At 41.8% G+C, this 23,558-nt stretch overlaps 5 protein-coding genes and 1 long non-coding RNA gene across 8 annotated transcripts; 4 read left to right on the top strand and 2 right to left on the bottom strand.

Moving 5' to 3' along the window:
• The first annotated feature begins 1,305 nt into the window (after positions 1 to 1,305).
• LOC117546890 (inosine-uridine preferring nucleoside hydrolase-like) lies at positions 1,306 to 4,389 on the top strand. Its single transcript, XM_034217273.1, has 8 exons — positions 1,306 to 1,418; positions 1,825 to 2,005; positions 2,347 to 2,526; positions 2,729 to 2,840; positions 3,033 to 3,169; positions 3,263 to 3,340; positions 3,980 to 4,096; positions 4,177 to 4,389. The coding sequence occupies exons 2-8, from the start codon at positions 1,826 to 1,828 to the stop codon at positions 4,327 to 4,329; spliced, it is 957 nt and encodes a 318-aa protein (XP_034073164.1). The 5' UTR covers positions 1,306 to 1,418; position 1,825; the 3' UTR covers positions 4,330 to 4,389.
• Positions 4,390 to 4,543: 154 nt separating this feature from the next.
• LOC117546916 lies at positions 4,544 to 8,676 on the bottom strand. Its single transcript, XR_004569095.1, has 4 exons — positions 8,422 to 8,676; positions 8,092 to 8,241; positions 6,527 to 6,849; positions 4,544 to 5,992 (listed from the first exon to the last, which is right to left on the bottom strand). It is a non-coding gene; the product is annotated as an uncharacterized LOC117546916 (long non-coding RNA).
• On the top strand, positions 5,581 to 9,033 carry LOC117546914 (inosine-uridine preferring nucleoside hydrolase-like). 2 transcript variants are annotated; one of them, XM_034217327.1, is made up of 8 exons: positions 5,581 to 5,634; positions 5,854 to 6,038; positions 6,678 to 6,857; positions 7,287 to 7,398; positions 7,865 to 8,001; positions 8,116 to 8,193; positions 8,434 to 8,550; positions 8,647 to 9,033. In XM_034217327.1, the coding sequence occupies exons 2-8, from the start codon at positions 5,859 to 5,861 to the stop codon at positions 8,797 to 8,799; spliced, it is 957 nt and encodes a 318-aa protein (XP_034073218.1). In that variant the 5' UTR covers positions 5,581 to 5,634; positions 5,854 to 5,858; the 3' UTR covers positions 8,800 to 9,033. The 2 variants fall into 2 exon arrangements, with proteins under 2 accessions (XP_034073218.1, XP_034073217.1); XM_034217326.1 differs by lacking the exon at positions 5,581 to 5,634 and having other exon boundaries at positions 5,825 to 6,038.
• Positions 9,034 to 9,172: 139 nt separating this feature from the next.
• On the bottom strand, positions 9,173 to 13,033 carry unc50 (unc-50 homolog (C. elegans)). 2 transcript variants are annotated; one of them, XM_034217328.1, is made up of 6 exons: positions 12,940 to 13,033; positions 11,962 to 12,233; positions 11,368 to 11,488; positions 11,127 to 11,266; positions 10,757 to 10,864; positions 9,173 to 9,758 (listed from the first exon to the last, which is right to left on the bottom strand). In XM_034217328.1, exons 2-6 carry the CDS (start codon positions 12,227 to 12,229, stop codon positions 9,622 to 9,624), a joined length of 774 nt encoding a protein of 257 aa, XP_034073219.1. In that variant the 5' UTR covers positions 12,230 to 12,233; positions 12,940 to 13,033; the 3' UTR covers positions 9,173 to 9,621. The 2 variants fall into 2 exon arrangements, with proteins under 2 accessions (XP_034073219.1, XP_034073220.1); XM_034217329.1 differs by having other exon boundaries at positions 11,962 to 12,230; positions 12,940 to 13,009.
• A 312-nt stretch (positions 13,034 to 13,345) lies between these two features.
• On the top strand, positions 13,346 to 20,170 carry LOC117546912 (NADH-ubiquinone oxidoreductase 75 kDa subunit, mitochondrial-like). Its single transcript, XM_034217324.1, has 19 exons — positions 13,346 to 13,464; positions 14,338 to 14,409; positions 14,613 to 14,698; positions 14,788 to 14,895; positions 15,008 to 15,084; positions 16,071 to 16,152; positions 16,239 to 16,369; positions 16,460 to 16,645; positions 16,795 to 16,929; positions 17,075 to 17,189; positions 17,300 to 17,445; positions 17,665 to 17,793; positions 17,943 to 18,072; positions 18,183 to 18,343; positions 18,580 to 18,734; positions 18,869 to 19,044; positions 19,452 to 19,586; positions 19,724 to 19,796; positions 19,883 to 20,170. Exons 2-19 carry the CDS (start codon positions 14,340 to 14,342, stop codon positions 19,966 to 19,968), a joined length of 2,181 nt encoding a protein of 726 aa, XP_034073215.1. The 5' UTR covers positions 13,346 to 13,464; positions 14,338 to 14,339; the 3' UTR covers positions 19,969 to 20,170.
• Positions 20,171 to 20,316: 146 nt separating this feature from the next.
• zgc:110699 (uncharacterized protein LOC325371 homolog) lies at positions 20,317 to 23,191 on the top strand. The gene is made up of 5 exons (XM_034217325.1): positions 20,317 to 21,108; positions 21,209 to 21,306; positions 22,061 to 22,117; positions 22,214 to 22,287; positions 22,953 to 23,191. The coding sequence occupies exons 2-5, from the start codon at positions 21,255 to 21,257 to the stop codon at positions 23,097 to 23,099; spliced, it is 330 nt and encodes a 109-aa protein (XP_034073216.1). The 5' UTR covers positions 20,317 to 21,108; positions 21,209 to 21,254; the 3' UTR covers positions 23,100 to 23,191.
• The last annotated feature ends 367 nt before the right edge of the window (positions 23,192 to 23,558 follow it).

Below are 23,558 nucleotides of genomic sequence, written 5' to 3'. Positions count from 1 at the left end.
ATCCTGAAACCCAAAAGACATGATGTGTCCCCCAAATAGCAGCGCAGAGCCAGCACACAGCTGGACCACAACAATGAATCAGCTGCTCAATGAGCACTACACAAACTTTTTAAATAAATAACCCGTTGGACGAGCCCCCATTTGTTGCGACCTGGCTCAAAAGGCCACAACAAAAAGGAGACACAACATGTCAACGGGTAGGTAAAGGTGTTTATTTGCACAACACTGGTCAATTCAACACATTGGTTATACTCATCAGAGCCGGGTGCCTGCAGGAAAACAGCGCGAGAGCAGACAGGAGCAGAGAGGCTTTAAAATAGCTGCAGAGCACCAGACCCAGGTGCCCTGAGTTAATGCAATCACTGCAATCAATGCAGCCAAGACAGGACAGCCACACCCTCTCCACTGATGAACCCACAGGGGCATCACAGCGTGACATGTCCACAGCATTACATAAGTAATATCTTTAGATAGATCTTTAATTTGTCATTGTACAGGTACAACGAAATTACAATGAACTCAAGGTGCCAACATGCAACAACAAGACAATATGAAAACAAGAAATGGGACTTAAATAGACATGATAGGGAATATGTACATAAATAAATAATAAATTAAATTGCACGGAAGGCTTATATAATTTAGTGCATGTTTCTGGTCTGTTTAGTCACAATTAACGTGTTAAGCCCGAGAAACCCCGGTACTGGAAGAGCGTTGGTGCACTGGAGAGATTAAATGTCTTCTTCGTCATATCTAGAAAAACTCCACCCATTCAGTTTTATCATGGGAATGCCACACACACACACACACACACACACACACACACACACACACACACACACACACACACACACACACACACACAGACAGACTATAACACCCCTTGCTGTTAAATACCAACCAACTACGTGCAATATATATATGCTGTTAATAACTGTGTAATATACACCTGGCTGCTAAATCCTAAGAACTGTTACAGGATGTGTATTTTGAAAATTATGTAACTTTTTTTATTTTTTATTATATTTTTTATTATATCATAACTTAGTACTTTAATGCATGTAACATAACATGAAGCTGTCTGTGGCTCTTTTTTCTGCTGTAACTATGTAAATGTCCCCTCTTTCTGTTACCAATCAGTGTCTTAAAATATCTAAAATACATGTATTTTAAGTCTTCTCAAATAAAAAGCACCACTGATAGTTAATTTAAGCTCTTTGAAAATGAGCAAAAATATCTAAATGAAACCCAACCTGTCCTTTGGTTCTGCAGGAACACGCCTCAGGCTCCGTTCACCTCATTTGCACCACCCCTTTGCGTCTCTGCTCTTTAAAAAGGAGACTCGTCAGGGGAAGTCTATCTGCAGCCGCCTCTCCGACCTACAACACCAGCAAACACCGTCAACATCTGCCTGCCAGGTGAGGGTTTTACATTTTACTGCAATATCACAACCACAGTCATTTAAAAGTGTGTGTATACACATGCACTGGGAGGGTAAACTGTACAAATCTCCAGTTTTCACTTACATTGCATGAAGACGATCGAGCGTTCAATAAAAAATCCTTCTCATCCCTTTTCTCATTTTACATTCTCATGTTGCAGAATCGTTTACAGCTGATCCTTTGCTTGAGTTGCTAGTTGTCTTAAAGTAATATCATGTGTTTTGGATGTTATATCTCTGTGCAAAACACATATTTAAACTTTTCCATCTCATGTAATCATTGTGAGGCTTAGAGGGATCATATTACTTCCTGTGAGCCATCGGGAAAACCCTTTGTGGAACTCAGCTTTGGCTGATGTTCCTCCCCTTGTTGTCGAACGCAGGATGAAGAAGAAGCTGATCCTCGATGTGGACACCGGGGTGGACGATGCTCACGCCATCATGATGGCCCTGGCCTCCCCCGACGTGGAGGTTTTGGGGATCACCTGCTGCCATGGCAACACCCCCCTGGACAACGTCCTCAAAAACACGCTGCGTGTCCTGCAGGCAGCAGGCAGGCTGGATGTGAGTTTGAATGTAACATCAGGGGTGTTAGTCCATGTCCATGGAAGGTATGATGGTCTCAAAATTAGAATAGCTCTATGGGATGGGTGGGGAAATTAGGTTGGGTTGTGTATGTTCAATATTGGCCTATTTGTACAAAAAAAGATCTTAATGCTGAGAAAATGTGATGTGAATGTGCATAAATAAAACAGTAATAATCCTGAGTCATATGAGTATTGCACAGAATAATAATTGTGCAGGTTTTAGAATATTGTCTGTATTGCACAGTTTAAGAGGGTTTGAGCAGCTGTTGGTTGGAGTAAAACTAAAAGTATGCATGCTTTACACATCCCGCTCCACAGATCCCAGTGTATGCCGGCTGTGATAAGCCCCTGCTGGCCCGTAAACAGCACGCTGGAGATTACCACGGGAAGGACGGGCTGGGGGACGTCCCGGACCCCAGCGCCCCGGGGCTGGAGCTGCTGCACAAGAGGAACGCCGTGAAGGCCATGATCAAGATAATCAACGAAAACCCCGGAGAGGTGAGGCTTCATGGATCTGAGAGTAGCAGAGGGGTGTGACTAAGATTATCACCAGATTACATTAGTTAAAAGTATAATAAATAACAATGTATGAGAAAATAGAAAAGTAGTAATGTTTGTGGTGTTTTATACCTCACCCATTTTTCCCATTTTGCCCAAAAAAGATCATACAAGTCTAAATGTGTGTGTTTGCTGTCGACAGGTGACTCTGGTTGCCACGGCGCCCCTCACTAACCTGGCCGTCGCCGTGCAACTGAACCCCAAAATCCCTAAGAAACTGAAGGCGCTCTACATCATGGGAGGAAACACTGAATGTATGTTGTTACTTTCAAAATGACTGTTAAATATCTTCCTCCTCTGCAATCAAAGTTATGATGTGCATGTGTGTGTGTGTGTGTGTGTGTGTGTGTGTGTGTGTGTGTGTGTGTGTGTGTGTGTGTGTGTGTGTGTGTGTGTGTGTGTGTGTGTGTGTGTGTGTGTGTGTGTGCGTGCGTGTGTGTGTGCAGCCAGAGGTAACACTACAGTGTGTGGAGAGTTTAACTTCGTGGCTGACCCCGAGGCGGCCTACATCGTGTTGGACCGCTACACCTGCCCCACCTACATCGCCACCTGGGAGTTCACCTGCAGGAACAGCCTGTCCTGGGTGAGGCAGCACACACAGATTTTAAATTCATAGTCGTTTGAAAGACTTCATGCTGACACACAGATGATAACGCTGTCTGTCTTCCTCCCTCAGTCCTGGTGTGATGAGCTACTGGCCATAAACACACCCAAAGCCAACTTTCTGAAGACTATCTCGTGCCTTTCCAACAAAGTAAGGACTGTGCAGAAACAAATCACACTTTGAAATATCATGATCACATTTGCGATGACATTGACAATACGCTGCAGGAAACGGCTGCTTTAAACACCATGCCCATGTATGTTTGCACAAGTTGTTCTCAGGTGGGTAATTGGGCACCACACCTCACTATAAAATGTCCTTGTAATTAAAATGTTCTGCAGAATCTATATGTTGGACATTCCAAATATTTGATCAGGGCTGGGATAATACCTTTTGGAGCCCTAGGCAGAATGCACTCCCTCTGACTATCACTGTAAAATGAGACCTGCACATTTCTGTAACGGATCATGGCTTAAACAGGAAATATTATGCTCATTTTCAGGTTATATACATATTACATATACATATACATACATATTTGTATCTTGTGCCTCTACTGTGACATGTTTACATGCTTTAATGATCAAAGGTGGGAGTGAGACTCTCTCTGGAAGAAAACTTGCAGACCATTTAAATGCACAAAAACCTATATAACCCACTACAGGAAAAATGAGAACCCTAAAAAGCACAAAAGGCTGTTTAACTCATACATGTTGTTTGGTGGCCCTCTAGTGTCAGCTGTATGGTCACTACATGCCTTAATGTGCGTCATGATGTGTTTCTCTGCAGAAAGCTCGGTCTGTAGACTACCAAAAGGAGATCACAGAAGGAAAAGGCTTCAACTCCTGTGACACCTACGCTTTGGCCGCCGCCATCAATGATACTCTCATAACAAAGAGTGAAGAGGTGGGAACCCCCTGCTTAACGGTCTTTTAAATACCCCAAATCAAATCATTTTCCAACCTTTTCTTGTGTTTTTCCATCAGGTTGCAGTGACAGTGGAGCTGGAGGGGAACTTCTCCCGAGGCATGATGGTGCTGGACTACATGGGCCAGCTGAACAAGAAGCACAAGGTCTTCATCATGAAGGAAGTCGACAAGGAGAAGTTACAGCAGATGTTCATGAACTCAATGAAGTAGAAATGAAACACATCAATTGGGTGCATCAGAATGAATAAACGTGACTTTTACAATGAAAAAGGGCTTGGGCTTTCTTTATTTTATTTATTTATTCATTTATTTAACAGGGACAGTGCACATTAATGAACATTCCTGTAAACGTGCCAGAGTTAGCCAAGAGGCTAATTTTCATCTGTAGTCCCTGGACAGATTTTAAAAGTCAACCTAAAACACATTTCATTTTAAACAAGTAAATACAATACATTTAAAACATGCAACAGACATTACTGGGATACTTAAATAAAACAATTTAAAATGCAGAACATTAAAACAAAACAAAAGAACATGTTAAAACACAGGCAGTGGGTTGTAAGGAGCAGAAGATTGGGTCAGTGTTGGCAGAGCTGATTCCTCACTAACCAGATTTTGAGTTTTGATTTAAATAAAGTGAATATGGTCTGGTGTCTGATTGGAGGTGGGATTGAATTGCATTGCTGAGCAAAATTAACATTTTGATGGCCTTCCATGCCAAATAATCTTTCACACGACCTGACATGACCTATGTAGCACAACACATATTCAATTAGCAATACAATATGTTATAAATACACACAATTAAAGACAAGCACATTTCCTCCCAAAGTATTATTTATTTTTGTTCTAAGGAGATGCACATTGTATTGATGCTCTGAAAACCAAGTCTCCATGAGGTTTCATTTACTCACATATGGTTTAAATATATTTTTCGTACTCGCTGTACTCCTTGGATGAACACTCAGAGGGTTTTCATCCAAGCACTATTTAATATCTCCTCTAATGCCATAGAATGTGTTGACAGGAGAAGTTAAAGCAGATGTTCATGAACGCACTGAAGTAGAAATATACAAAAACAAGCTGAAGGCATGAATGTGGTTCATCAAAATAAAAGATAATAGGAATATAGCGGTCATTTTTTCAACCACACACACTTAAAGTTCCTGTCTGTCTCACATAAGCATATCACACGTCTGTGTCCACAAGCATGCGACTGCAGAGACGCAATTAAAGCTTGCTAGACATGCCATTTAACTCATAGTTTGCATAGTTTTGGATCCAAAGAGCAACAAATACAATTGCAGTGTGTGCAACAAGAGAACATCAAGTCAAATATGATCCTCATTAATGCATGATAAAGCAATTGTGTACTAGGAGGAGGGGACTAAATATTGTAATGCAAGTCCAACTAAAAAAAAGTTCTGTTGCGTTATCCTAAGTTTTGAAGCAGTACAAAAAGCAGGGGGGAGCAGAAAGGCGATTCACTCAGTTTGAAGACACTTTGCCTGACTGGTAAGTTGGTTGTTTTGCTTTCTGTGCCGCTAAACTGCATGCTTTCTCACCCAGTTAGTTGATTAGTTAATGTAAAATAGATTAGCTTTTACTAAAAATGTGCAAATACCCGAATTGACTCAGGAGTGTTTAGATTTAGGTGTGGACCCACCCTTTCCAAAAACATGGCGGACAGCACAAACCCCTTCTGAACACACACCGTCATGCCTTTTCTCGCAGGTAAAATGAAGAACAAGATCATCATCGACGTGGACACAGGTGTGGACGATGCTCAGGCTATCATGATGGCGCTCGCGGACCCAAACGTGGAGGTTTTGGGGATCACCTGCAGCCATGGAAACACCCCCCTGGAGAACTCCTGCAAGAACACACTGAGGGTGTTAAAAACCTGCAACAGGCTGGACGTAAGGTTTATTATGAGGACCTAAAACTGTCGTGTATTTAATAGAAGTAAAATATAGAAGTATTGACTTTACAAAGAGTTGCATACCATTTGTAACTTTTTCGTCATGAAGCTTCTTTCTTAGTAATAATTAAATAATAATAATAATAATAATGCAGGGAAAACATAGGAGAATTGTAGAAAATTGTTTGTATTTTATTTGAATTAGGATCAGAAACGTTTGGAAGTGTGTTTTGTCACTGTATGTTGAGCAGTTTACAAGTTTCGGTGAGATGTGGAACATTATATAAGAAGAAAGACTGGGGGAAAATAACTTTAAAGGTGATCAGATAGTACAGAGATATTACATTTGTATTCATGGAGAACAGATGGACTGACCCAAACAAAGTTGTTGACACTTCTACTAAGAGCAAGCAACATGGCACGACAAAACATAAAAAAACAAAGAAGGCAAAGTTGTTATATATATATACATATATATTTCATCACCTTTTGATAGTGTTCCTTTTTCTTTTTTATATATTCCATACTTATGTTCTTTTTTAACTTGGTTTAGACCGCCTGGTATGAACAGTTGTGTGTATATATAATGATAATGTTATATTAGAAGCATATTTTCTTTAGCTGTTATTTCCCACAGATCCCAGTGTACCGGGGGTGTGCGGAGCCCCTGCTGGCTCGCACACTTCACGCTGGAGATTTCCACGGAAAGGACGGGCTGGGGGACGTCCCGGATCCAAACGCTCCGGGCCTGGAGCTGCTGCAGAAGAAGAGAGCGGCGCAGGCCATCATCAAGATGGTCAACGAGCATCCTGGAGAGGTGGGTGGAGGGTAAACCTTAAACTATGTGGTATTAGGAGTTAAGGTTATTATTGCACATAACACATAATGAAACTGCGCTCATGCTTTACCTGAAATTAAAGTAAAAAAATAGAAAATGGGTGAGATAATGTATAATTTAACCATTATTTGATGCTTTCTACTTCATTACATACATTGTATTTTAACCAATTGTCAAAAATAGCAGGCAATTATTTTTATTTTCCCACCTTGAATGTAGGCTATTGTTCATTTTTAGTTAAATAAATACTAAAATAACAAGATATTTGCCATATAATGGGATTCATAAATTATTATTATATTTAGGAAGAAGTTCATGTACCATAGAGTGCCGCAGATAGTAGATTATCAATGAGTTTAAAAGCGTTTCTGTGTTTACTATTGTCCTCTTCCTTATACCACTATGCAGGTGACTCTGGTTGCCACGGCGCCCCTCACTAACCTGGCTGTAGCGGTGTCACTGAACCCAAACTTCACCCAAAAACTGAAGGCGCTCTACATCATGGGAGGAAACACTGAATGTAAGACGCGTGCGTGTGTGTGTGTGTGTGTGTGGCCTAGCATTACTATACTTGTGGGGACCTAAATCTGTTTACACAGTCACGTGTGGGGACTCGCCTCCCTTATGGGGACAAATTGGAGGTCCCCATGAGGGGAATCATTAATTTTAGGGTGAAGACTTGGTTAGGATTAGGGTTAGGCATGTGTTGGTTATGGTTAAGGTTAGGATAAGTCTCCAGGAAATGCATGCAAGTCAACGTAATGTCCCCTGAAGTGATGTATACATGGTGTGTGTGTGTGTGTGTGTACATCAACTGCTCTTGTTTAACTGTTTAAATGTTAGTGGAGGTAATGTGTTTTGTGTGTGTGTTTTGTGTGTGTGTGTGTGTACATCAACTGCTCTTGTTTAACTCAATGTGTGTGTGTGTGTGTGTGTGTGTGTGTGTGTGTGTGTGTGTGTGTGTGTGTGTGTGTGTGTATGTGCAGCCAGAGGTAACACTACAGTGTGTGGAGAGTTTAACTTCGTGGCTGACTCCGAGGCGGCCTACATCGTGTTGGACCGCTACACCTGCCCCACCTACATCGCCACCTGGGAGTTCAGCTGCAGGAACAGCCTGCCCTGGGTGAGGCACTATATATGTATTCGTTTATTTAATCAAACAACAACATTATGGACTTATTTCAGTGTTGTTGAAGTTAAACTGCTGACTTACTTTGTGTCTTTTTGTCTCCCTCAGTCTTTCTGCGACACTTGGCTGGCACAGGACACAGACAAGGCTCGATTCATGGAGGAGATCTACGCCCACACCAGGAAGGTATGACAGCCTCCTCTTGTTCAATACACTGAGAGAGATAACCTGCCTCTGAATAGTAGTAGAGTAGACGTATAAAGTAGAAGGACATAGAAATACTCAAGTTAGGAAGAAGTATGCCAAAGTTGTACTTGATTAAATGTACCGTTTACCACTGTTGTGGGACTGAAGATGGAAATTAGCTTGTGGTTAAATCTGTCATAGTCCTTGTTTAATAGATATAAATACTACCTGTCCCTGCAGATGGTGCAGACTGAGCGGTACCAGAAGGAGCTGGTGTCAGGCCCGGGCTTCAACACCTGTGACTGCTACGCCATGGCTGCAGCCATCGACGACACCCTGCTGACGGAGAGTGACGAGGTTTTAAAATACTGTTCTCCTCTTTGATTTATCTATTTTCAGCAGAAGGGGCGGGCATTTCTGTATTACATATGTTTTTGTATCTTCCTCCTGCAGGTTGCGGTCACGGTGGAGCTAGAGGGGACTCACACCCGAGGCATGATGGTGCTGGACTACATGGACCTGCTGAAGAAGAAGCACAAGGTCTTCATCATGAAGAAAGTCGACCAGGAGAAGTTCCAACGACTGCTGATGAATTCACTGAAATAGTATCTGAGACAACTCACATTATAGCCTCATCGTATTAAAGTCAAACCCTTCATTATTCCAAACCTTTGTGAAACATTGCAGGAGAAAACAATGCAGCTTACCTGCCAAACATTTTGTAACAGAAAACATCATATTATTCCTGGCAGTATAATTAGTAAAACAATGTATCTGTTGCCTTTTATAACCATTATGTTCCACAAAAATATTAAATACGAGATGATGACTTGATTTGTACGTTCCTGGTATTTGATTTCATTTGAAAACTACAGCATGTTTCAGACTTTAGTATATAATCCTTTGCCTGCTATTAATTTCCAAGAAACACACACTTGTAAAACACACCCTGGTGGGAGGTTTGAGCATTACACATTTGTTTGGAATAGGATTCATTTATTTCCAGAGAAAGTAAAACCAAATTAATAAAACCTTTTATTGTAAGTGCTCAGGAATGTACACTTCATTCAGAGAAAGGAAGAAAGGTGTCCATCCCATGTCCCTCTACTTTCTCTTCAACAAGCAGGATTATTTTAAAGAAAAAAAACAACGCTCGTCAGAAACAATCATCTGTGTATATATTACAACCTGCCAGAAATATTTACAAATCATACAAAAAGAAACAACAATAAAAGCTGCATCTCATCCGTCGTCCTGTTTTCTGTAACTAGTCCAAACACATCCTCAGAGCTCCGAATCCACACCAGAGCCAGACAGAAAATCAACAGAGAGTGGAGTAGCTCGTCCTTAGACTCGAGTCCTTCCCACAGACTGGAAGAAGCTGGAGATTCATTGGTTTGTGTGTCCCGCCTCAGAGACAAAAGGCCCCTACTGCACCCTGTACTTGTAGAACCAGCAGAGGCCCTGTGTGAAGTTCCAGCCCAGAGACAAGGAGAGGATGTAGACGATGACGAGCAGAGCGAAGGGGTACAGCAGCGCCACCGTGTTCTTCAGGAAGGGAAGGGCTGTGGGGATAACCGAGTATAAAAACATCAGCACATTGACACCTATAAAGTCACAGTGAAATGTACAATACGTTCCTACTCCTTTAGAGCAACCAGTGTTTTCGTTGACCCTACATGGACATAAACACTCCAGACAATCAAATAAAATAATAAAAAGCAAGGGCCGTCCCTTCCCAGATATAACCACAACCGCATTTATGGTACCTCTCTGTTTTGTGTCCTAAGACAACTTCCTGTTCCCAGGAAACATAGGCACACTGCCGTTTTGTAATTATTATGACTATCAATTACACTGGTGGATTCTGAAACGACCAATTACTATCAAATAAGAAAAACAACATTAAAAGTATCTTATTTTGGCTTGGAAGATAACTGAAACAACTGTTTAGGACTAACCCTAAGCCAGAAATTGTGTTCAACGGAGGTGGCGTCTTTTACTGCAAAGTTGGTACTTTAATAGAGACAATGTTGAGAATGATCTTTCTCTGTGTGTGTGATTATTGTGGGGGAAACTTCTGAAGCAATTGGAGTCAGGAGAGACACGAGGAGAGCTGGAGCTTTGATGGCAAACACTGACGGTTTATTTGGAGCTTCGGCCGGAGAATTCACAAGACATGTCACGGGCCACGATCTGACCACACGGATGAGATGCCACAATCAATTCTGAAGAGCCCTCCTGTAGCTCCAGGTTTGAACTAGTTCAGAGCGTAATAATCAACATTCTTCAATAGAGAGACTAAACAGCTGAGGACACTGAATCACATTTGTTGTCTCTTACGGCTCGGGGTCATCTGCACCCCGAGAAGGATGTGTTCCAGGTGTCCCACAACTATGACTATCTCTGACCGAGAGCTGCCCGGTCACAAACTGGTAGCAACAACAACTTGCTAGGGCAGCCCCTCCTTATGGGAGATAACGGCTGCTCAAGGTTGGTCAGCTGCGTCAGAGGGCGAAGGAGGACATGCAGGGCGAATGATTCCCCAACAATTATGACTTACCGTTGTATCCCAAGAATGAGATGTAGAGATAATAGCCGATGGCAATCAGCCACGTTGTGTTCCCCACAAAGTATCCTATGAACCAGTCACTGTTTATTACCACGAGATCTGAAACACACAGGACAAAGAGTAAGTGTGGTGAAAAAGGTGGCAGGTGTTATTCTAGAATAGCAATAATATGAATTGCTGATGTGGTATTTAACAATACCAAATGTAAAAAATACAAACTAATCAGAATAGTGTCCTTAATCTTCATTCAACACATACAATGCACCTTTAATTGCACACAAAAACATTTAAAAAGCCTTTCATTTGATGAAGGTATTTCCAACACACTGCTATAACACACAAAGGGTCACTATCTACTCACGGTTTATGAAGAACAGCTGCAGGAAATGCAGGATGATGAGAAGAGGAAAGAAAGCATTGAGGTGAACATCGAATGCGTAGCCCCACTCCACATCAAAGTTTCTGCCTGGCTGCTTCAGGAGGTACTTGTTGGTGATAAACCTGGGGGGAACAAAACGATGTTTCAGATTCAGGAGAGGGTCCATCTGTACAGGCAGTTACACAAAAGTATGCTACTCTTTACTTCCATCTTATATACTCACCACATGAGGGTTGATATGAAAAGACCGACTCCTATACAGTCGACTAACACCACCCACAGCAGCAGCTTCAGGGTCTCCACCACTCCCATGTCCAGCACCAGACCAAAGCCTATCGTTGACACTGTGGAGGAATAAAAGGAGTGTTCAGCCATCGTAGTAAAGTTACAACATCTTGTCTACTGTTGGGAAAATAGTGAATGTCCTCTTCCAACATGAGAGTAACATGATAACAAAGCTATCCCAACTGTAGCTGTGAACATGACAGGATGTGTGATTACCTAGAAGAGCATCAGGACTGTTTGAGGCATGTGATAGCTATGTGATTAACATGATGATTCAACCTCTATGGAGAGAGACATCAAGCATGCTCATTTCTGACGTGGAGCTAATCTGAAGTAAACATTGAATACTGCTTTCTATTCCTCCATCTTGTGACTGTGTAACTCCCTCTCTTGGATATGAGCATGTGAAGGACACTGTTCAGGAACTAGCTGATGCTCTGTATGTGATGAGAAATACATGGATCCTGAGATTGAAGCTCAAGCCGGGGACGAGTGATATTTTCCTAACATCTACAATCGAGTATAAACTTACCACATAGCCAGATGCCGAGCAGGACCAGGAAGGCCGGGTCGTCCCTCGCCCACTGGTCCTTGGTCTGTTTCCTGTAGTGGAAGTTGCGGTAGACTCTCTGTGGCGACGTAAACAAGTAAAGCATCTGCCAAATGGCAAACTGAAAGTCCATCTGCTTGAAATGGAGCAGTCGCCGCAGGTACTTGTAGCGTTTGAATCCCGCCGTGTGACGTGCAGTGTCTCTTGAGTCGAGGGCGGCGTTGCTGTGCGGCGAAGTGGTCGGCAACATCCTGCTAAATATCAAATGAAAAGTAAATATAAGCAGGGAAGATATAGAAGATAGGTTGATTTGCTATACACGTGCTTATGGTGGAGAAGGACATGTTTTGAGAATGTGTATACTCAATTAAGCATATTATGAATGATATATGATCAAGATTGTTCCAAGGTAAAATGCATTTAAACACAGTAGCGCATGATTATTTAAGTAATAATGATGTTAAAAACATTATATTGCACATAATATCTATATTTTAATCCAATCTTAACAGTGACATAGTTGCTGTATTTATAGTTGGTAAGCCATACAGATACACATTCCTGTAGTTCACATTTATATGATATACTCTATACATCTATTACATGTGTCCTATAACATAATATCAATGCAAAGTCACTAAAAAAGAATGACAACAGAGAAACAGAGGATGCTAATGTGATAAACTATGTAAGAAAAACACAAAGATGCTTATTTAATTATATGTTATTAAATGAAACACCTAAACTAGGACATTTGTACCCCTAGCAAGCATTGGTATAATATAATGTTGTTGTTAGTTGACGCTAACAACACAGGTATCACTGTTAGCTTGATGCTAACTAGTTTAATGAAAAGAGAAGGCCTAGTCAGGTTTATTTGTAAAAAACTTGGGGAAAACGAAGCAGTGACTATTTGTTATAAGCTAAACAACTAACGTATTTACTCTGAATATTATTCACCTGTTTTTGATGAAAAAGCTCCAACTCTGCTCGTTTTCTGTAGCTGTTTGCTTCCTGAACTGTCGCGAAGATGAACACGTAGAAACTTCCGGTATCAGGCGGTGCATCATGGGAAATGTAGTAAAGGGTGGACATCAGGATTTCATGCAGTGATGTAAGCCTGCCTGCGATGTAATTTAATTAAAAATAATAACACATTTAAATAGAAAGAAAGAAAGAAATATTAAGAAAATAGTGATTAAATAAGACTAGGAAAGATTTCAAGTAAAATTATTGTTGATCAAATACAATCAATAATTAAAGATGATCACATTCATACGCACTATTATACAAATTAAATACAATTTTGTGTCCTTTGAAAACGTTATGATTTATGTGTGAACAAACATTTTAAGCACAATGTTAACTTCATTTGAAACGGAAATAGGACAACATTCTACTTCCGCTCCCCAACGCCATAGCTTTCGACTGGTGTTAAAAACTCTGATAACCGCTGTTCTGGTCAAGAAGGCCAAATAGCGAAAGGTAAGAAACTAAAACACTTTATACACTTACTAATGTTTAAATGCGTTTGTTATTAATTTGCGAAGCGAGTGTAAATGTCTGTATTTGACCTCATTATCCCTTTTAACCCTCTTACAACATTGCAATGCCCGTGTCCTTGAGTGCTCTTAGCTAACAGCTAGCCTGCAAGCAATGAGTCCTTAGGAAGGTCCAAGCTACCTATTAGCTTGTATCCTCTTGACATCACTTAAAACCTGTATAACACATGCATTAACATTTAGTTTTGTCAGTATGTTTCCGCACTGTGCATAACCTCCTTGAAACGAGTACCTAGCTGGTTGAGTAACAGCATCATTGTTGTTGACAGTGACAGCTAATAGGCTAACACTGCCACTGAGTTATACTTTGATATATTTGTTAAACCAGTCCAGTGAAAGTTACCTATATACATGTTTGAAAAAGGGAGCAAGGTCATTTATTTAATTCCTACTCAATCTGAATTAATACAAGCATCTTATATCAAGCTTTGGGCTTAATAATAGAATCAATACAACTTTTAAAAAATGAACATAATAATATAAATTAGACCTGCAGCTATGACTTGCATAAAATCTGAGCATTGCAAAGTTGTTGCCATAATTATTAGCCATGATAGAATAAGTGAGCTACCTATTTTTGCATAACTCTGATTGATTTGTTCACACATTATGGATCCAAGACATTTCATCTCAAAGGCAAATTGGAGCACTGCATATTATGTGCAGTACAAATACAATGACAGCTTCACGGCTCTATTTCTTGTGGGTAGAGCTGGAACAAAGAGTCAAAATTAGTTGATCAACAGAAATAATGTATAAGATTAGCTCATATATGAACTTTTTGCTTTCCTCTCAGTCATGTTGCGACTGCCATCTGTTGGGCGGGCTCTCGCCTCAGCTGCCAAGAGCAGCATGGCACTCAACACTGGTAAGACTTATTTATATTCATTTAATTGTTTTCAACTTGCTATGTTTCTGTGTATCAGATAACTGTCCGTAGTGTATACGATTTTCATAAGCATCGCATGAATAGTTTCCTTTTAATATTTCAAGCTACTTCCATTTTATAACCTGTCTCGTGCTTCAGATAAAATAAAATAAATGTGGATTCATTTTGTTTGTCTGGATTAGTTCCAGTGCGTGCTGCCAGCAACATGGTGGAAGTGTTTGTTGACGGGAAATCCCTGGAGGTGGAGACTGGAACAACAGTGCTGCAGGTAGGAAACATCCGATGAATTTACTGAAACCACAACCGATGTTTCATATGTTCTTCTCTCACTTAATCTTGTTTCCTTTTCCCCATCAGGCCTGTGAGAAAGCAGGAATCCAGATCCCCAGGTTCTGTTACCATGAGCGTCTCTCAGTGGCGGGAAACTGTCGTATGTGTCTGGTGGAGATCGAGAGAGTTGTAAAGGTAACCTAAGAGCCTCTGATTGGTCAGGAAGCAGAGTGATATATTCACCACTAGGCTCAAAGTGCATTTAAGTGTGTCTAATTTCTAATTGACATGTGTGTCTGCTTCTCAGCCGGTAGCAGCCTGTGCTATGCCCGTCATGAAGGGCTGGAACATCCTCACCAACTCAGAAAAGACACGCAAAGCCAGGTACAAAAAATCACATATTCAAATGTATTCTAACTAGGGCTGTCAAGTTAACGCGTTAATAATGCGTTAACGCAAAAAAATAAATAACGCCACTAATTATTTTAACGCGATTAACGCATGTGTATTGTTTGTCCTCGGCCGCCCCGTAGTTTTAGAGCGCATCGAGTTTAAAATACCATCTACAAGCTGATGCTGACAGCCCCGCTCCTGCTGCCCGCTTGCTGCAGACCACACTTCCACGCTCACCGGCAGGCACCGACTGGCCATCGGGAGGACCGGGAGGGTGTGTGTATGTGTGGCGCGAGAGAGAGACCTTACGTGTATTGTTGTTGTTAGCATCTGGTGCTAGCTAGCTGGGCTAACGGATATAAGGAGCTGTTTAAATGAAAACAGAGGAGCGACATTTCGCCGACAACTGCGCCGAGCACTTGACTTTATGCAGGAAGCCAGACAGTGGGACATTGTACGAAAAGTCAGCACACTCAGCACGGATAGTGCGCAACATGATTGCAGCGTCCAGGCAGCTCCCGTTCGAGCATATGCCTTGAGTTGAACATAGCTCCAACGATCCATCACACACACACACACACACACACACACACACACACACACACACACACACACACACACACACACACACACACACACACACACACACACATATTTGTAATGTTCAGAGGTTGTTGTGTTTAATATTCATGAGGATATTTGTCATTGTTCAAATGATAATAAACATTAGCATAAAGCATATTTGTCCACTCATATGTTGATAAGAGTATTAAAAACTTGAAAAATATTCCTCTAAGGTACATTTAGAACAGATCTAAAATTTGCGATTAACTATGGACAATCATGTGATTAATCGCGATTTAAATATTTTAATCGATTGACAGCCCTAATTCTAACACAACTTTCTTTTACATTTCACCTAAGTTCAGCCGCTATTGAAACTGGCCTTATAAATGTGTGTGTGTGTGTCTCATCAGAGAGGGAGTGATGGAGTTCCTCTTGGCAAACCACCCACTGGATTGTCCTATTTGTGATCAAGGAGGAGAGTGTGACTTACAGGTACGCTTATAACCACTTCACTTCTCCCACGTCAAACCATTTCATGATTTCTCCTATGTTAACACTCCTGCCTGCTGTGCTCTCAGGATCAGTCCATGCAGTTTGGTTCAGACCGCAGTCGTTTCACAGAAGGGAAGCGAGCGGTGGAGGACAAGAACATCGGGCCGCTCATCAAAACCATCATGACCCGCTGCATCCAGTGCACACGCTGCGTCCGGTACGGGCAATATAAGCATCCGTATTTATATCAAACAGTAAGTTTAATACAAGAGATCCTCTAACGGCACGTTCATGCATCCCTGTGTAGCTTTGCCAGCGAGATCGCAGGTGTTGAAGACCTGGGAACAACAGGAAGAGGAAACAACCTGCAGATCGGGACGTACGTGGAGAAGATGTTCATGTCCGAGCTTTCAGGCAACGTCATCGATATCTGTCCTGTCGGAGCGCTCACCTCCAAACCCTACGCTTTCACCTCTCGACCCTGGGAGACCAGGTAGGACACGATTTGATACAATAGTCACACAAAAAACAAGAGGCGAATCCTTCAATTTGAAGGCGTTTTGGTTAGTTAGTCAGTGTGCTAGTCTTTGTGTCTGATTCTGCCATATTGTTTTATTCAACTTTTTTTGCTGCCTTTTGCAGGAAAACGGAGTCAATCGACGTGCTGGATGCTGTTGGCAGTAACATCCTGGTGAGCACAAGAGGCGGGGAGGTGATGAGGGTGATGCCCAGGCTGAACGAAGACATCAACGAAGAATGGATCTCTGACAAGACCAGGTAAAATACAGACCCACGCCAAAACCATTAGCATGTTTATGACCGACGTGATGTCGGCAGAAACATCAGGTTTGACTTAATCCATTAAAAAGTCAGATGTAGCTGGACTTAGCATAACAAACTAACCCCAAATATGTGTCTTCAGGTTTGCATATGATGGTCTGAAGAGGCAGAGGTTGACCCAGCCAATGGTGAAGGACGATGCAGGTCAGCTGACCCCGACCACCTGGGAGGACGCTCTCACTCGTGTTGCTGGAGCAGTAAGTGTTTGTTTGTGTCTTTTATATAGGAGACATGTCATTTCATGCCTTGTTATTCATGCATCTCTTGGAGTCTGTTTGTTTAAATGTGTGTGTGTGTGTGTGTGTAGCTTCAGAGCGTGCAGGGCAATGAGGTAGCAGCGATCGCAGGAGGGATGGCTGACGCTGAAACTCTGGTCTCTCTCAAAGACCTGCTCAACAGACTGGACTCGGAGAACCTCTGCACTGAGGAAGTCTTCCCGATGTCTGGGGCCGGGTAAGGCTGCGTTTATAATTCGACGTAATAGAAACGGCTTGAATTTGAACTTCTGTAAAGCCTAGTTCTCTTTATAAAAGATCTCAGTATTGTTTGTCACAGTAATTAACCCTAATCCACATCTCACAGTGTGCTTTATTGGGTCCTTAAATAAGACATATTAAGGCCTGGAGAGTCCGTTTTGAAGTCGATATTTAACACTTCTTCCTCCCTCTGCAGCACTGACCTTCGCTCTAACTACCTGCTGAATTCTCGTATCGCCGGCATCGAGGAGTGTGACCTGCTGCTGCTCGTAGGAACCAACCCTCGCTACGAAGCCCCGCTGTTCAACGCCCGCATCCGCAAGAGGTACACTCACACATCCCTCTATGAAATTACCAGTTCATTTCTCCTCATTGAAACAGCTTCAATGCAGCAAACATATATGTTATTCCTTCTGTATAAAATCAATGTAATGTAATCAATATAAATTCCCTTTCCCTGCCTTTCTTTCTCAGTTGGCTCCATAATGAGCTGCGTGTCGCCATGGTCGGTCACAATGTTGATCTGAGCTTCACATACGATCATCTGGGAGAGGAGACTTCAGTCCTGAAGGAGCTGGCTAACGGCACACACCCCTTCTGCGAGGTACCTCAATCTGACTGTGGGGCTGATTTATGAACTGGTTTGTTTTTCTGGGGGCACTCAGGTGAATTTCTTTGGCATCTTTTACTTGATTTCTCGCCTCTTGTCTCCAGGTCCTCTCTGCTGCTAAGCGTCCGGTCGTGGTCGTGGGCAGCAGCGCTCTGCAGAGGGAAGACGGAGCCGCTATTTTGAGCGTCGTCTCCTCCATCGCTCAGAACGCAAGAACCAGCAGTGGAGTGGAGGAGGGGTGGAAAGTCCTCAACGTCCTGCACAGGTACAACTCCACAATCCTCATTAGAGTGGACTCATTTGAAGCTGTCAACACGAATCAATTACCTTCTCATGCCAATTTAAATGTAGTTATTCACAACTATTTTGGCCTAATTTCAAAGGAGAATAACTAGAACAAAAGTGTAATTTCTTGAGATTCTTTTGCACGTAAAGTTACTTAGATTTCCTACGTTTCATCGTTGCTTCTTGCTCATATTTTGTGTGTGTGTGTGTGCGCAGAGTTGCCTCTCAGGTGGCAGCGTTGGACCTCGGCTACAAGGCGGGGGTTGACGCCATCAGAGCGAATCCTCCCAAAGTGCTGTTCCTGCTGGGAGCCGACGCCGGCTGCATCACCAGAGCCGACCTGCCCAAAGACAGCCTCATCATCTACCAGGGTACACACACACACACACACACACACACACACACACACACACACACACACACACACACACACACACACACACACTTAAATATCCAGTGGTAACCATGAGAGAGAAAGTATATTAAAGATTTTAAACCCCTCCAGGTCATCATGGTGACGTAGGAGCACCGATGGCAGACATCGTCCTCCCCGGCGCTGCGTACACGGAGAAAAATGCCACGTATGTGAACACTGAGGGGCGGAGCCAGCACACCCGGCTGGCCGTCAGCGCGCCGGGGATGGCGAGAGAGGACTGGAAGATCATCAGAGCCGTGTCTGAGGTGAGCACCAAGTCACTCATTGGTGAACATGGTAGATGTAATAAGCTATTTCCGTTGACTCCTTTAAAGGCAAACTCAAAACCCATCTCTTTGCATCCGTCTTCCTTGTAAACTAATTTCCATCACCTAGTTTCAACATCAGCATCACTTCAGTCACATGCTCTTATCACATGGCAATACTTATGGTGTTGTGTAATGTTTTTATAATTGTTATGCTTAAGCTATTACAACTTTTCTGTCATTACAAATGTGCTTTGTTTTGTCACTTTCACACAGAAAATGTTTATTTAATGTTTTTTACAACAGAATTGTAGTTGTAAAAGTGCAAAGTGACCAAAATAAAGCATTTCAAACATAATATTCATATTTAAATTGACCACAAATGTAATGAACATGTGTATGTGCAGCTGGCCGGTGTGGCGCTGCCCTACGACTCTGTGGAGGAGGTCCGCTCCAGACTCGCCGAGGTCTCTCCCAACCTGGTCCGTTATGACGACGTCGAGGAGGCAAACTACTTCAAACAGGCTAATGAACTCGCCCAGGTACACACACACACACACACACACACACACACACACACACACACACACACACACACACACACACACACACACACACACCTGTAGAGTATAATGCCAAAGAAAGAATAAGAAATGATCTCTTTATCGTTGTTCTGCAGGCTGTGAACCAGGAGCTCATCGCTTCTCCTCTGGTTCCACCTCAGCTCTCAGCAAAGGACTTCTACATGACAGGTGAGTGTTTTTAAAATAGGGGATAAACAGGAAACATTAAAACATGTAAAATGTCCAATAATCCTCTTATGTTTCTCTGTGTTCAGACTCTATCAGCAGGGCGTCCCAGACGATGGCTAAATGTGTGAAAGCCGTGACAGAAGGATCAGTCGACGAGCCGTCAGTCTGCTGAACAGTACAACAATAAACTCTACTCTGAAACACACACACACACACATCTCTGAACCAACTCGGTGTCGCGTCATAATTTAAAGTTGTCCTTGATGCTTGTACTATACTCTTAGATCCTTTCCACTCCCGTGAGCAAGCTTTGTTGAATAAAGCGTATTAAGAGAACGTATTAAATATGAATAAAATCTTACAAATGTCGTTAATCCAGTTTGGGTGGTTTCTATTTCTTGCATTTCTTAACATAACCTATTTTACTAATGTTTTCCTAACTTCTGCCCCTTCAAGAGAAAACCTATTGAACTGCATTACCTCAATGATTCAAGTAGTCTCCATTTCTTTTTGACTTTCCAGGAAGCGTTAGCCAAATATTCTCTCGTAAAATATGCTCTAATCTGGCCGCTTCTAGATCTGAGGACACTCGGGAGGCCTGAATAAAAAGCAGTTTTGCCAAATCCAGAGGTTAGCTCAGGGTCACAGCAAGAAAGGACGTTAAAAGCTAAGAAATTAATTAGAAAAAAAGCAGGAACGTTGAGATTTAAGTTGTACTTTTAGATGTATTTGCTAACGCTTGTAGTTGAAGTTGTTGATTTGAGTTTTTCTAGGCATGTGTCTGTTATTCTAATGATGAACAAGAAATATTTTAATGTTTTTTTTTGTTATGGCTGTCATTGAAACTCCTTTGTAGGTGTCTTCAACTTTATCAAAATACTTAAAAGGCATGAGCTACAGACACTCTCCCTAGTTTTGTCATGGCATGCACCAAGTAACTGGTTTCAAAAACCATAGTAGAGATGGTAGGAAAACAATAGATTTTGGGGGGTGATATAAACTGTTCAGATTTTATCTTCAGCTCTGGATTTCCGTCCAACCTTTGTGGAATGATTGCAAGTCCCATAAGAGTTTAAGTGTCTTAAATAAATCAGAAGTGCTTACAGGGGTCTGGAGTTAGACACAGCTCCTCCAGACAAATGGCTCTTGTCATATACTGTTCCCTAAAAGAGAGAGAGCTCCTATAACCACACACACACACGGAAAAGAGAGAAGACAGTCCCGTCTCTTCATTCCAGTCTGCTCAGTGTCTGAAGACAGTGAGTTCCTTATTTTACTCCTCTCCATATCTGGAATTTATTTCTACTTAAAGGTCAGTATGTTCGTAACCCTTACGCTTCTTTTTACGAGGTTACATGTTTTAAGGTTTTGTGGTGAGGCTTTACATTTGACACCTCTGTTCTCCTCTTCAGTGTTTTCATGCAGCGACAGAGGACTAATATTTGACCCAACAGGACGATGGTTCCAGTTAAACTCCTCATTCTTGGATCTCAAAACTCTGGAAAAACAGGTAAACAAACACAGGAAGAGTCTTTGGATGAGTAACAGTAGCTTAGGTCACATGTTTTCCACAGTTTAGGCGCGTAAAAGAGGTTAAGTTTAGGGTTACATTTCGGTCACGGTTTAAAGGGTTTTTCTAAATATGGAAACCTCACAAAGGTCTAACGCTGACCTCTCCTCACAAGCTCTAAAAATGGACCCGGACAATGCTGTTTAAGCCTTTAAAATCAAATGAGATAGCGAGTAGACTTAAGATACATTTTAAAGGATTCATCTCAATAGGACAACTTATTAAAGATATTTGGTTACTGATTTCAACCTAAAATGTATGGATTTCTGGACAGAGCCACATTAAAAGCACCTTACACATACACCAGAACACACATTGCCATGTTAAAATGTATGTATGTGTGTGATAACTGCTACAGGACACTTACAGCAGATTATTTTCATAAAAGTGTATCGGATGTTTCAGAAAAGCCATAATTTCAGGCTCAAAACATTACTTTAAAGCCAAGTAAGTCTCCAACAACAGCTTGAAGGAGCCTAAATAACTTTTTAGCGTGTCCTGCCAAAGGGAAACTCAGAGCTCTCACGCTGCAGACAAAGACGTCAAACAAACGCTCCAGACTCCTTCCACCCAAACACAGAGAAAGCACTTCTGCCTTTGTTTAAAGAAGGCAGGTAGCGTTACTAAGAGGATCATTCTCCTCTGAAGGAACAACAGGAACATGCTGCAGATCAGTGTCTCTTTGTGTCTGCAGCTCTGTGTGTTCGACTCATTACCAAGCGCTTCATTGGAGAGTACGACCATAAAAAAGGTAAATATGTGCGACTGTAATCATTGTTGACATAGGAGAAGTAATTGGACCAGGCTCACGGGATTCAAATAATACAATATGTGTGTGTTTCCACAGAGGTGACCTACAGGTGCAGTCGGGTGGTGGACCAGGAAGCTGTTGATCTGGAGATTTTGGATTTAGCTTGTAAGGTAATTGTTGTAACTTCGCTACTGTCATTGAGTCAACTTTAAACACGTTTCTAAATGTTTTTATTACGGGTAATTAGATCTAAGATACCAAGAAAACAACCTTGATAGTTTCATACTATGTTCCTGGCAAGAAAAATGAATGACTACATTTGATTGAATTATGTGTGTTTTATAGCATCTGGAGTCATTCTGGGCTGCCAGTACAACAGAAAATTGTATTCAAAACTGAGTCCTGATGAAACTTTGAGATATATAACTCCATTAACCTGTTTTCCTCGATCTTAACAAATATATTGTCAACATTTCTGCTTTGTTTTTGACTCAAATTGATGTTAAATTATGAGTAAATTAAGTCTCTTGATCATAAATGCCAGAAGAATATATGTAAAACTTGTGGCAAGTAGTTGTCTTTAGAGGTGTGTCCCAGATGTATGTTGTGATTTAAACTATAAGCTTAGTTAACTATCAAACTACGATAAAAATGGCACACAAAAGCGTATTTTCCAAAATGTCAAACTTTTTCAATTGTTTGCACCATTAAATCTATATTTGATGATGGAATTACTATGATTCACATGACGTGATGTGACAAATGAGATGCAAGGTGACTTGATATGACCATAACGTATACAAAGTGGTGTTTTAATAAGGTGATGCTCCTGCAGGACAACTGTGCAGCCTCTCTGGAGGCGTCGCTCCGCTGGGCCGACGGCTTCCTGCTGCTCTACTCCATCACACAGCGCCTCAGTTTCCTGGAGGTTCCTCGCCTCAAGAAACTCATCGACCAAACCAAGCAGAGTCTGGGTAGGTGAAGGAACTCACTCATCACCGGCTGCATGTGTTAAAACATGTTTGGACAGGAGTTCAGTAAACTTAATGTGTGATCTAGAGACCACTAACTAACCAGAACAGCAGCTGGTGAACTAGTGACCCAGACCTTTATAAAAACAGTGGGTTCACTGTGTTTGTCTCTGCTCTAACTCTGGTCTTGTCCTCTGTCTTTGTCACCTTATTACACCACACACACACACACCACACACACAAACACAACTACACAACCACACACACACACACTCACTCACTCACTGATGCACGGATTATATAACCATGTTGGTAGCAAGACGTGTGATCTGTAGGTAAAGCCTGCATGCCAGAGCTACATCGTTTATTGTCACTTTATTGTGTGTGTGTGTGTGTGTGTGTGTGTGTGTGTGTGTGTGTGTGTGTGTGTGTGTGTGTGTGTGTGTGTGTGTGTGTGTGTGTGTGTGTGA

Source organism: Gymnodraco acuticeps, unplaced genomic scaffold, assembly GCF_902827175.1.
Source record: "Gymnodraco acuticeps unplaced genomic scaffold, fGymAcu1.1, whole genome shotgun sequence".
Lineage (NCBI taxonomy): Eukaryota > Metazoa > Chordata > Actinopteri > Perciformes > Bathydraconidae > Gymnodraco > Gymnodraco acuticeps.
Note: the sequence above shows the minus strand (reverse complement) of the source record. Positions and strands in the feature narration are given on the sequence as shown.

Bases quoted from the DNA above. Each gene is read 5' to 3' on its own strand.
- LOC117546912 (XM_034217324.1), top strand. From the start codon at position 14,340: ATGTTGCGACTGCCATCTGTTGGGCGGGCTCTCGCCTCAGCTGCCAAG. The intron at 17,446-17,664 runs GTAAGGCTGCGT...CTCCCTCTGCAG, and splicing joins TTCCCGATGTCTGGGGCCGG to CACTGACCTTCGCTCTAACT. The intron at 19,045-19,451 runs GTGAGCACCAAG...GTGTATGTGCAG, and splicing joins TCATCAGAGCCGTGTCTGAG to CTGGCCGGTGTGGCGCTGCC.
- LOC117546914 (XM_034217326.1), top strand. From the start codon at position 5,838: ATGCCTTTTCTCGCAGGTAAAATGAAGAACAAGATCATCATCGACGTG. The intron at 6,858-7,286 runs GTGGGTGGAGGG...ACCACTATGCAG, and splicing joins TCAACGAGCATCCTGGAGAG to GTGACTCTGGTTGCCACGGC. The intron at 8,194-8,433 runs GTATGACAGCCT...CTGTCCCTGCAG, and splicing joins TCTACGCCCACACCAGGAAG to ATGGTGCAGACTGAGCGGTA.
- LOC117546890 (XM_034217273.1), top strand. From the start codon at position 1,826: ATGAAGAAGAAGCTGATCCTCGATGTGGACACCGGGGTGGACGATGCT. The intron at 2,527-2,728 runs GTGAGGCTTCAT...TGCTGTCGACAG, and splicing joins TCAACGAAAACCCCGGAGAG to GTGACTCTGGTTGCCACGGC. The intron at 2,841-3,032 runs GTATGTTGTTAC...GTGTGTGTGCAG, and splicing joins CATGGGAGGAAACACTGAAT to CCAGAGGTAACACTACAGTG.
- unc50 (XM_034217328.1), bottom strand. From the start codon at position 12,229: ATGTTGCCGACCACTTCGCCGCACAGCAACGCCGCCCTCGACTCAAGA. The intron at 11,489-11,961 runs GTAAGTTTATAC...ATTCCTCCACAG, and splicing joins GCTCGGCATCTGGCTATGTG to TGTCAACGATAGGCTTTGGT. The intron at 9,759-10,756 runs GTAAGTCATAAT...TTATCCCCACAG, and splicing joins CTCATTCTTGGGATACAACG to CCCTTCCCTTCCTGAAGAAC.
- zgc:110699 (XM_034217325.1), top strand. From the start codon at position 21,255: ATGGTTCCAGTTAAACTCCTCATTCTTGGATCTCAAAACTCTGGAAAA. The intron at 21,307-22,060 runs GTAAACAAACAC...TTGTGTCTGCAG, and splicing joins TCAAAACTCTGGAAAAACAG to CTCTGTGTGTTCGACTCATT. The intron at 22,288-22,952 runs GTAATTGTTGTA...ATGCTCCTGCAG, and splicing joins TTTTGGATTTAGCTTGTAAG to GACAACTGTGCAGCCTCTCT.